We start from the raw sequence: 12,432 nt of genomic DNA, 5'->3' as shown, positions 1-12,432 counted from the left end.
AAATAGTGCAGAAGTACTGCAGCAGCTGTGCACGTGGTAAATTAGTTTAAGTTGTTGGAGGTTTCTTGACATGTGACTAAGTGTCTACCGGCCCGTTCATTAATTCGATCATTTATTTGTTCATTTATTTATGCCTTCCACTTGATAATTGAGCACATTTCTGATTACTACGGCATTTACTTGGAATATTGCATTCCTGCCTTTCAGTAACATGAAATGTGGATCAAGGTAGAACAAAAAGGACAACACCAATGCCACTTGTTTCCTTCTGTATGTGTCTGTATTTTCACACACGCCTTTCGGTGACACATATACCTATATCCACTTGCCCAACTGTCAGTCGTATTAAGCTTCGTTAATTGAATATGTCGGCCTATTTCCCCTTTTATTTTCTTGCCTTTTATTTTTATTACAGCTGGAAATGTCTTCATTATTAGTGCTTTTATGTTTTAAGGTTTTATTTCAAGATGTATTAGTCACAACGGATGCCGTGATGCACTCAATTGTATCCCGGTCATTGCTGTTGTGAATGTAAGTAAAGCCGTAGTAATAGCTCAGACAGTTCATGAGAATGTTTATGTAGAACTTCCAAGATGCACCTCAAAAAGCATGAATGAAAGTAATAATTTGCTATTGCTAGTATGAGTACTGAGATGTAAAAAAGAAATGAAGTATGTACGAGATATGTGCCTGGCTCCTAGTTCCCGTTGTCTGTAAGTTAGACCACGCAAGAAAAAAAAAATATGCAGATTTCTTGGTGGAAATACTAGCCATAGTGATGCTTGTGCTATGCAGGAAAGTAGTGCCTTTGCAAATGTGAAAATGGGTAAGAGCCTACTCTGCAGAGAGCATTTGTTCATACTCACTGCAGCAGGCACCTGGTTCTTTCTTTTACTACATTCTTTAGGCTCTTGAAGCAATGGTTGTCAGGTTTGGAAGTATGCAGAAGCCTCCTCATACTTAATTATTGTGTTCAATCAGCTTTTCTGTGCAAGCCAGCTGGCCTAGTCATGTACATTCAGCTGGCGCTGGAGCCCAATATTGTGCAGTAATGAATAAGAGCATTTACACAGGCAATGTTCAGAAAGTAATGAGATTAGACACATATTCAAGGTTCAGTCGAAGGTCGGTCTCAGATAGACTGCATGCTGTTGCGTGAATAAAAACTGAACACGACGGAAATGATTGCTCATAATAATTTGTACATATGGTGTCAAAGAGCTGATGGATAAAAGCAACCCACGGCGGGAAAAATAAAGTTGCACTTCATATTAGTCAAACTCAGTTATCAAGATAACACACACTCATGAGCATCTACCAATGTTTGAGACATTAAAACAGCCTAGACATTGGATTGGAAAATTAGACAACCCAACAGAAGCTTCTGTGTCTTCACTGCTGCTCTCGTTTAAAAAATTATGTGGACAAGTCAACCAAAGCGCAAATTTTGAATCACTTGATTGAGGAAATACTACTAGGAACACTGGGGGCTAGTTCCGCCGATACCTCCAGACGAATGTTTAGTTTTCCTAGAATCTCCGATCTGCTGAAAATGGTCAAATCTGACCAATAATTAAAGTGCGGTCATCATTTCATACGGTGCAATGGAATTGCTAGTGGAAGCATTCCGCCGGAAATGTTTAACGTGTCGAAATGCTGTCGGCCAGATAGATTTCTTTGGGCCCAGTGGGGAAAGGCGAGGACCTTTCATATCGGGTCAGTGGCTATGCCATTTTGTTGGTGAGCACAAGGTTTCTGGTTTGATTCCTGCCCACATCTCGACGGCAAACAGAATGCAGCGCTTGTGGGCACAGATTTAGGCGCACATTAAGGTACCTCAGGTGGTCAAAGTTAATGTGGAGCCTGCAACTACAGCGTCTCTCTCTGGAACATTAAACCCCATAATTTTATGTCTTCTCAGATGTGTGTGTGTGTGTGGGGGGGGGGGGGGGGGAGGCATATTCATATTCTAAGCAAATAAAGCATACAGTGAAGTACAAGGAAATGGTGTGATTCTCTCGTAAACTGAAGCTCGGGGTCGCTTCTTACTTACTACAGAAAAGTCATTGATTAAATAAATCATGGCTTGCACGCACTCACTTATCGCATTCTCTCACTTATAGTTACTCACACAGGCTGTGATTTCGTGCATAGTCATCATCGCTCTGACTGCTTTCAGTCTTTCGTGATTGCAACAATTTGCCCTCCTATTCCATCAGTCCTGCTTTTTATCCAGTGCACCTTAATAATACAGAATACCACAACACTAGCTTGGGCACAGAGAATCCCACATTCAAGCTTGGGGTGCACGAATTCAGAAAAGCTTTGCGGAACTCATCAGTTCTGGGTATAGTGTACAGAGCTTATACTTTTTAAGAAAGTGCTAGTCATGCTTATGCTTCTTATATTTATGTTCAATGCTCACAAATACATGTGTATTATAGCACTTATGCTCTGTGCATACAGGATGACGATTGAAGCAGAGGGAGCAGTAAATCCAGAGTCGGCCGCCGAGTCTCCGGCTGAGGCCGCTGTCACGAGCCAGAAGGGCAAAAGCCTGGATGAGCTCGTAGTTGGGCTCAGCTCGAACGACGAACTCAAGCCCATCGATGGCGTTCCCATCATCGAGACAAAGGCTGCCGATGCCGTCTCTGCTCCACAGAAAGAGCAGCCACAGGAAGAACTCGAAGCCGTAGAAGAGGAGGGTGTGGTGAAAGTCGAGTCTCTGCCAGAACTACCAAAATCGCCTACAACTCGCTTCTGGGCTAGGTAGGTGCTAGGACTTCTCAAATATTATGCAAGCTGATGGGTAAGAATTTTGTTTGTCGAAATCATGGAATTTGTTGAGTGCATTCTTCATTAGTCTGGCCAGTGAACAAAGAGGAATCATTTTGAAATTTGAGTACTGTAACAACGATAACTGTTAAACACAAGCATTAGCGATAACAGTAGGTAAGGCCATTTGAAGCTCTTGGCAATAACTGCTAGAATACTTTCAATTCTGTACCTTCAAACTACAAGCATGGCTTTGAGCATGGCCTCATAACTTCTTTCTATTTAGCGTGGCATGCTTTGTCACAACATATTGCTGCTTCTCTACAGGCCAGTGTATAAGTCTTTCGTGATATAATATACCGTGTCCAAAGATAGTGTATTCACTGCTAAAATGGCACAACTCCCTCCACTGTTTTTTAAGCATTGCACATTAATGCCAGCAGCCTGATCCAGAGAGCACTTTGGCCGTGGCTTGCATGCTGGAATTCATTTTGAACGTGGTGGTGTGTGTTTATGAACTGTTTGTATGTGCACAAATTTTGGGACTAGTACTGTTCATGAAAAATTCACATTGTCTTCAAAGTAGGGCAGTGCATTCTAAGTATTTTCAGTGGGCCTGGCTGTCACTTAAGTTGAGACGAGACTAATTTTTTTCTCTCTCTCTCTCTCTCTCTCTCTCTCTCTCTCTCTATAGGTGGTTCAAGAAAGGCAGCTTCACACCCAACTTTGGCAAGCAGCGCACAGAGGAAACGGAAATGAGTGAGAAAGAGACCCAGGATGAAAATCGGGGCAAGAAGAACGAAAACCATGCAGGTGATGAGAATCACAAGGACAGCAAGGAGTCCCCGCCGAATGGTGATAGCACCGGCGAGCTAGGCAAGAGCGATGGTGATGGCCAAAACGTGAAATCGTCCTCCAGTTCCACAGATGTCACCATCCCCATTGGCGATGCTGAAACGGGTGCCAAACCGGATGAGAAACAGGCCGACGAGAGTGTGCCTGAAAAACTGCCGCTACGCGAACGTTTCGCCCTGTATCGACGTAAGCGCTACCTCCTTGTCGGGGCAGCCATTGGCCTCTTGTTCTTCGTCACTGTAATCCTGGTGGGGACGGCCCTCTCTGGCGGAGGCTTCGGCTACGACGACGACGACTGGAACATTCCCGTAGCTGCCACAGACTGCGGTCTAGTTGAAGGCCACATAGAAGAGAGTGCGTTCGTCTTCCGAGGAATTCCCTATGCTCTTCCACCTGTTGGCGAGCACCGCTGGAAACCTCCAAGAGCCTTCCAGAGCATCAGTGAGTGCTGGTCCGGAACAAAGCAGGTGCACAAGTTTGCGCCCCGGTGCCCCCAGAAGAAGGCGCCCGGAGTGCGTTTCAACACGAGTGAGGATTGCCTCTACCTGAACGTCTACACGCCGTCCATGTCCAAGCGAGGCCTCCGGCCTGTTCTCATTGTGCTACCTGGTGCATCATTCATGGGTATGGGTGAAGAGGACGTCTTCCTGGAGCCGAGTCCGGGGCTTGCACGCACGCACGATGCTGTGGTGGTAACGTTTGAATACCGGCGCAGCGCATTTGGCTTCTTGGCATTGGACCTCCTCTCCAAGGGGGTGAGGCCGCCAACATCTGGGAACTACGGTTTCCTGGACCAAGTGGCTGTGCTCAAGTGGGTGCAGCGCAACATCCGTCAGTTCAATGGAGATCCCAACAGGGTACAACACCCTTCCGATCACATTGCCTTTTGCTAAAGTTGGAATTTGGGTTGTTGCTAAAGTTGGAATTTGGGTTGTTGCATGGCACACGTTGATACCAAGAATCAACGTGCCGAAAAAAAAAATGGAGGCAGTAAAGAAGCAGCACTGGTGTCTGCCTGCCTCTTCACTGACTCCATCCTTTGGGCATGCTTTGATACTCAAAGGTGATTCTGATTAATTTGATCTCTATGCATTGCAATAATCAGCATGGCATGCAAGGATGTGCACACAACTTGTATATTTGTGCATGGCTTTACATCTGCTTCTTTGTGCGCCTCAGTGCAGTTCTATTCCCCAGCAAATTGCATCTGTATGGCCTCGGCAAGCACGTGGTGTTCTGACATGCTCGTCGTGTGTTCGCTGTATAACGTGCTCTTGCAAACGCAAGCTTTGTTCCTTGCAACAGAATGGGTGGATTATCTTGGAATGTTTCCACGTCTACATTATCTTGGAATGTTTCCACATCTACACCACGAATGCAGTACAGAGTAGAAGTGGCAACGGGCAGAGGCCTTGTCTAGCAGCTACAACTTCTTTGACAAGTCTTGCATGATTTCATAGTCAATTGGAGCAAACTACACCGAAAAGAGGGAAGCAGAGCAAGCAGTGCAGTGTGTTGCGAAGTTAGGTGTACTGCATGTTGTAGCAATCCCAAGCGGCCATCTGGCATGGCCAGAATATGGGCTGGCAATTCCTAGAGTATTCGGTCAGCTTCTTGCAGCCACCATTGCCTGGCATCACATGTTGAACTATTGAAGTGTCACTCCTGTTGCTTACGTGGCTTTAGGCAAGTGATGCATGCACTCAGCAACTGAAACGTGATACTCGACCCACCTGGCGGCCAGCACTTTTTGCTCCACAAGTGGACGCCGGGGGCACCGAGCAAATGCATTATGGTATATGATAAAGGCGAGGGCCTTTGTGACACATTATGAATGTATTTGGCCCTCCAGCGATCACCCAGTGCCCACTGGTGATGCGAAAAGCAGCGGCCGCCATGCAGGCCGATTACTGTGCTTCAATCGCTGAGCATCCTACCTAAATAAAAGTACAGGGGTGCTTTTCCTTTGCCTCCAGGCCACTGAGGCAGGGAATTCAAGCTGCAACCTTGCATTCGGTAGCAGAATGCCATATCTCTTGGGCCCCCAAAATTGGAATTCACACCTTTTCGTTTCTTATAAAACAATGAATCTGTGTTCCTTCTGTAGCATTGCTGGTGGCTTCTTGGTTCATGAAACAAATGGAGGTTGGCAATAACATTAAACCTGACAATTGCAGTGCGGCACTGAAAGAGGCCATGGGCCATCCAACACAATAGCTTCTAGATCACTGTTTCTTTTTTTCGTACCCTGAACAAAATATTGCAACAAGTTTTTGCATAAAAGTGATAACCGATGATGGGAGACAACCCTAGTGGCAGTGGTTGAAGTGGTGCAAGTATGTGTCGGTTGTGCCTTGGACTTGGATGCCCATGACCACCTTTCTTGCACAGGTGACCGTGTTTGGCCATGGTGCGGGAGCCACGTCTGCCCTGCTCCTGGCAACGTCAGCGGAAACCAAGGGCCTCCTCAGCAGAGTCTGGGCCACAGGTGCATCTGTGAATTTTCCCAACCAGACCGTCGAGGAGGCTGCACGCAACAACCTTGAGTTTCTGGCGTAGGTGGAATCTGCATTGCATGCAATGCCTACGTTGCGCATTTTTTATTTTTTTAACAGTGACAGTTGGTGTGAATTGTCCCAGGCTAACATTGGCGTATGGTATTTGTCGTGCAACGAAATTCACCACCCTGGTCAACCAGCAAAGTGGTGTCACGTGCTCCACGTAGGTTTAGTTGGAAAATTACCGTGAGGCTATGTACGGGTCTGCTGCAAAATACAAAACGCATCAATGCAAAAAAGTGTATAAAGCACAGCAAAAACTCGTTATTTAGACTTGTGTTGATTCTGAAAATCGGATAATTCAGACTTGTCCTTTGGTACCAGCAGGTGTATAAGTTACTTAATGGCATCAAACACTGGTTAATTAGAACATACTTGGCCGCACACCTTTTCATTCGGACAACCCAGGTGCGCAGCAAATGTGTGAAGCAAAAGAGCAAAGGCAGTGCTAGCAGCCAACTGAAACAAAGCAGCATTGTCCGCATTGCCATAGTCGTCAGCGAAAGCCATATTGGAATTGCAGAAGCGCTGAACGTTTCATGTCTAATTATGCGGTTATGCGTTTTCCACTGCACATGCCACCGCGCTGGCCGCACATACCTTCAGAACTGTGTAGACTCAGACTGTGCACCCTCATAATATCGATAATGACCGCGGTTTCGGGCACAGCGATTGCAACGAAGAACATTTTCGTTCTCCCATGTTGGTCACATGCCTTCAGAACTGCATGGTTGCTATTCACGATCGCTTCAATGATGGCCGCAGTTGCAGCCACAGTGGTTGTGGCAAGCAGTAGTTTTTGTTTTGACTTGGTGTGCACATTGGCCACGTGTGTTCAGAACTACACAGTAGTCATGCGTTATCGCATTGATAACGACCACAGTTTTCTCTGTAACGGTTGCGGCGAGAAGTAGTCTCCTTTTAAATCGGTAGGTACATTGGCTGCATGCCTTCAGAACTGCAGTCATCATTTACGATTTTTGTCAGTAGTAACTGCAGTTTCATCTGCAGCAGTTGCAGCAAGTAGTAGTTCCACTTTGACTCAGCACGGTGTGAGAAACAAGGCGGAAGCTGTCGAGGACGAAGACCAATTCTACCGTTGCCCGCATGATGGCATCAAACCCACAGCTACATTGCGATGGATAGACGATCTGTTGTCGACCAGCCCACTTGCGAAAAAATAACCAGGATGTGCATGTCTACTCAGATGAAGATGTCGGTCTCTTGTCAAGGCCAAATAGGTTGGACTGCGAAGGAAGTCACAATTTAATCCCAGCTGGTGCTCATAGATTCTTATGGGACCAAATTTCCATTTTTTCAATCCTGAAATTAGCGCCCAACAGAAACTTAAAAGTTAGCTGGTCATCGCGTATGTGCCCTACCCCAATGGTGAGTTATAGTAGCAGTCTTGGCAGCACTTAAAGCATGGGTACCGTGAATGTGCCAAACGCCTGTAATCTTTTGTCAAGAACGCCCATTTTCAGCCTGGCCAGGGAACATTTTAAATCTGAAATGGTAACCCACAATGGAATTTTATAGTGTTCACCAAATTCTACTGTACGCCTTTCTTTTTTTTTTTTTTTCTTTCTGACCTTTCTTCTTTTCAAGAAAATTCACCAGAAAATTGCTTAGGCGGTTCAATTCGATACAAAACCAAGACCACATTTGCAACACCCGACTGTCAGAGCCAGCTTAGCTAGTGCCATTGCCATCACAAGATTGCAACCATGGATTGCAACAGAACGAGTTCTCGCTTAGCATGACTACAACACGCCACTTTCAGTATGATTATGACAGCACATTCAAACTATTTGTTATTTTACATGTTAACCTAGTGGCAACAAATCCCGTCGCATGTTCTTGGCGTTCCAGAGAAGTGCATGCATAGCAGGACAAACTACCAAAGTTGTTAGTCCTAGGCATGGGCTACTATCTCGTGTGCGATTGTTGCAGAGTCGTTTTATAGATGCAGCATATCAAATGCACCACGCACCACACGGAGGACATGTTGTGGTCCATCATATACAGCTTTAAAGTAGTCCGAGAGTGCTGACAACATACATAGATTTCTATTCTGTGAATGTTAAAGTCCACTGGTCTTGTCTTTTTCTTGTTGTCCAAATCGGAGGCACGCTACGTTTTTCTTGCTAAAAGGTTGGGTGCGCATTCGATTTATGCTTTGTTTAGGTGCTTAATGTCATTTCGAAGTTAGTTTTCTACATTGAGCACATAGAAAGTGGGCTCACGTTTCGCAAATACTGCCAAATGAACCAGCAGTGTGCTTTGGTGTTGTTTTTTTCTGCCTCTTATTTAATTTGACCAATTTCGTTGGTCGTGTCAGGGCCGAATTAATGGAAGTCAACTGTATCAAGCTATGCATATCGGGGTGTGCAGTGGGTGAGCACAAAGCTGTAACAAAATGTCTAGTAGATATTATTGGTGCAGAGCACAGGGCATAGTTGAGCAAAAGTCTGTTAAAGAGTTTTCCGAGCTGATGTCATTGTGAAAGGCAGCCTACAAGCATATTTATCCCTCAAACTAACTTTTTCAGACTACCTGATTATTTGTACTTACAATTGAACTGTAAGAGAACTGAAAGTTGGGCGAGTTGATAATCATCCACTGTTAAACTGTAGCTTGTTTGTTAACTTGCCTGTGTCCTTTGGTGCGCACTGCGCTTTAGTAATGAACAGAGTTGAACCTTGCCACAACAATGATGCATCCGGCACGAATGCCTTGCCTTGTAACTCTCTTCAATGTTTGCTCTAATGCAGGAATATCAACTGCACCAGCCTCTCCTGCCTTCACCAGAAGACAGCGGATGAGGTGATAGCAGCCGTGCCAGTGTCGTGGTACGACAGTGTGTCTGCGCAGCTACCACGCAAGAACGAAATGAGAGCACCGAGCCTGGTTGTTGTTGATGGTGAGAATTATTGCACATTACTGCAGGCTCCGCTTAAGACAAAGCTCAAAGTGACCTTGCCAATGTGTGTAGCTGCAACAGAAGTTCACTGCCATAACAAAAGTCATTTTGTTCTTATGGGACCAAACTTTCATTGTTTCAATCCTGACCTTAGCTCCCCAGTTTGTTCTGGTTATTAGAAAGTTCACTTTAATGGAGCTTGTCTTAAAGGGTGTGCCTCACATCGCTGAAGCGTGTGTAATTAAATTCAGTAATGCTTGTCCTGGCCTTCTTTTCCGCTTTGATATGTCGTTTTTTGTTTTACTGCCACCCGAGACTCTGTGTTGTCCGTCCATCCATACCATTGTTCTGTTGACAGCCATTGTCATCAACGTTATTGGTGTAATTACCTTAATGTACAGCGACCACAATTGTAATGCAAGGGGCAGCTTTTCAGTCTGTTCATGAAAAAAAAAAAATGATTGTAATACGACACCCGACGGCAGAAAAACAGTACCTTTGTTTATGGGAGATTACAGCCGACACTGCACTTTTTACTAACTGCAATTGCTTCACTTGTCTTCATCATCATGGGATGCAGAGTTTTCAAAGAGTGTGGTCTCTTCTTCACTGTCAGCTTCCCAGGTGATGTCATCCTCGATTCCATCGAGGTCATTAGATATGGAGCACTCATGGAGCATGTCACTTGGGAGACTGTACCATGCTGCAGATACCCGCTTGGAGAACTGCAGTACGCATGGTTGCATAATTCTTCCTGCAGGAACCATGGCCACACCTTCACTAATGCAGTTTATGAAGAGTTTCTGCACTCTGTCCTCAAAATGGTTTAAGACAGACATCCGTAGGTTGAGGCACGGATGTCATCTTTCCAGGAATGGCAGCAAAGTCTGTTTTTTGTTGCCATCAGCTTCTTCACTGCAGGCGTCAGGTGACCGCAAAACTAACCTAGCACCAGCATAAATGCGGGCTGAAGACGCCCACCTGGTCGTTGGCACCACGCTGTCTTGACCCATTGAAGGACCAGGGACACACCCATGCAACCCTTTTCCTTGCAGTGGATGGTCACATTCTTGGGGAGGATTTTTTGAATCGTTTTGTGCTGAAAAATGATGCACGATGCAGTGATTCAAACGTGATAATTATATCGCATATCTGCTGGCATTTTTTTTTGCCCCAGGCGTGCACTGCTTGATCGCTGTGGGGTCCATTGCAGCCACAGTGAATCACAACGGCTCTAAGTTTCATTGTGTGCCACGTTTCATCCTCTCGGTGTCCCCAGCGCCCACTTCTGGTCCAAAATGCGCCAGCAGCCAGGTGTTCTGAGTACAGTAGAAGCCACTGATATGTTTTCCACGGGACCACTAAAAAAAAATATGCGAGAGCCTAGAAAGGGGAAAAATTGAGAAATTAAGAGTAGCGATGAATTGCACACAATTTTATTTTAATTCTTGCATCTGAAACATCGTGCAGCGTTGCCTGGCGCATTTTCTCATGCCCGATATGCACAAGGCATTTTTCAAGCACCTGCAGTGCCATGTGGCTCTTGCCATCATCACTGGTACACACACATCTCAATAGATCCAGTGCCGCTACAGCCGATAAGGACGTTGACTCTGGCATCTGCTCCACCTCCTCCTCAACTTCGTCATCACCGGTGCATGCATCGGCACACTCGGCCACGATGTTGTCGACGCATAACTCTGCGGAGGTGACCATGGCGTCATCAGCAGAAGCATAATCACTGTATGCAATTTCATGCCTGCCCCCATCGCTGTGTCGAGTTCGTTGCAGTCCGCGAATGTACAGTCTCCAGCAGTGACAGCGCTCCATGCTCATGCTAAATAATCCATAGCATCTATGATTGCGTCGCCTGCCGGCTGCGGCCCACACTCCACGCTGGCCAGGGGTCGCTTTACAATACACTTCCTGTAGAAGTGCTTCACATTTTTTTGTCATTCGAGCCTCCGAAGGCTGAAGGTGGCTCGTGGTGTTGGCAGGAAGAAAAGCTACCTTGACATTCTAGAGCGACGCAGTGTCTTTGGGATGTGCGGAGCAGTTGTTGAGAAAAACAACAACTTTTCTGTTCTGGCAGCCCATCTTAGAGTCCATGTATCCCAAGAACTCCCCAAAAAAGTGAGCACGTCATCCGCGCCTTGCTATTATTCCTGTAGCGGCCGGGCAGGTGACAGCTATTCTTGAGGTATCGTGGGTTTCGAAACTTTCCAGTCACCCACGGTTTCGTCATTTTGGAAGCATCAGAGTTGCAGCACAGCAGCATCGTTAGTCGTTCCTTGCTGCATTTTCCGCCATGGCAAGCCTCACCATTAGGCTCGGTGTCTTAGATGGCTGTACCTTGAAAAAATGGCCCACTTCATCGGCATTGAATATGTCCCTCGGCTCTTAATCCTTTATGATAGACGCCACGGTCTCTTTCCAGGTGTCGACAGTTGCTGTGGTAACGCTTCCAGCCTCCCTGTTCACTGTTTGGTAGCATATTCCATGCCTGTTTTCAAAACGATCAATCCAACCATTCGATGCGCAAAAACCATCGATACCAAGCTTGTCAGTGATCTCCAGTACCTTTTCTCGCAGGTTGGTACCGTTGAAGTTCACTCCAGTGGCCCCGGCTTGCGTGAACCATTTGAAAACGGCCTCGTCAAGCTGCGCATGCTCCAAACTCCAGGCTTGCTTTCACTTGATGTCAAAGATTCGGGTGTTTTCTTCAATTTCGTTCCTCCTTGCGACTATGGAGTTCAAGGTGGAAGGTGTCAGTCTTAACTCCTTCGCTGTGTACACCTTCTTCTGCGTCGGGTTTTCGTTCACTATGCGGAAAATGTTCAACTTCTCTTGCAGCGAAAGTGCTTCCCACTTTCTCGATGTCATCCTGTTTGGAGACTGTTCGGCACGTTGGAGTCATAAAAGAACTATGCTGCACACGTGCATGACCAATGCGACGACCCACAAGAAACAAAGCCAACACAAGGAGACTGCGGGAAGCATGGGTATGCATGGGCATGCACCTCCAAGAATAACTATGACGATGAGTCCCTGCCAATGCGACATCTCTAGGCAGCGGAAACAGATCTGGGAGGCCCTACTTTTGTTGTAGTATGTGCCGAAACCAATTCTAGGGCCCCAACACGCCATAAACACCATCTTTAGATAGCAAATGAGGATCTCGAAGGCCATGCTTTTGAAGGCGGAAACCAAAAATAAGTCGTAGCTGTCACCCCCGGCACTTTGAATGGCCAATCCACTTGGACCAGTGCGGAGTGGCAGTTCACAATGTACAATGTGAGAATGGTCCCACTCTTTCCACGC

At 46.1% G+C, this 12,432-nt stretch overlaps 1 protein-coding gene across 1 annotated transcript in view; it reads left to right on the top strand.

The window, feature by feature from the left end:
• Positions 1–12,432, top strand: part of LOC126537902 (fumonisin B1 esterase-like) — a 32,295-nt gene that overhangs the window by 7,695 nt on the left and 12,168 nt on the right. Inside the window, exons 2-5 of the mRNA XM_050185006.3 lie at positions 2,467–2,769; positions 3,470–4,487; positions 6,022–6,185; positions 8,963–9,111. Of these exons, the coding sequence (XP_050040963.1) occupies positions 2,468–2,769; positions 3,470–4,487; positions 6,022–6,185; positions 8,963–9,111 (1,633 nt within the window). The 5' untranslated portion in view covers position 2,467. The remainder of the gene's footprint in view (positions 1–2,466; positions 2,770–3,469; positions 4,488–6,021; positions 6,186–8,962; positions 9,112–12,432) is intronic.

The sequence above is a fragment of the Dermacentor andersoni genome, chromosome 4 (genome assembly GCF_023375885.2).
Source record: "Dermacentor andersoni chromosome 4, qqDerAnde1_hic_scaffold, whole genome shotgun sequence".
In the NCBI taxonomy this organism is placed as follows: Eukaryota; Metazoa; Arthropoda; class Arachnida; order Ixodida; family Ixodidae; genus Dermacentor; species Dermacentor andersoni.
Note: the sequence above shows the minus strand (reverse complement) of the source record. Positions and strands in the feature narration are given on the sequence as shown.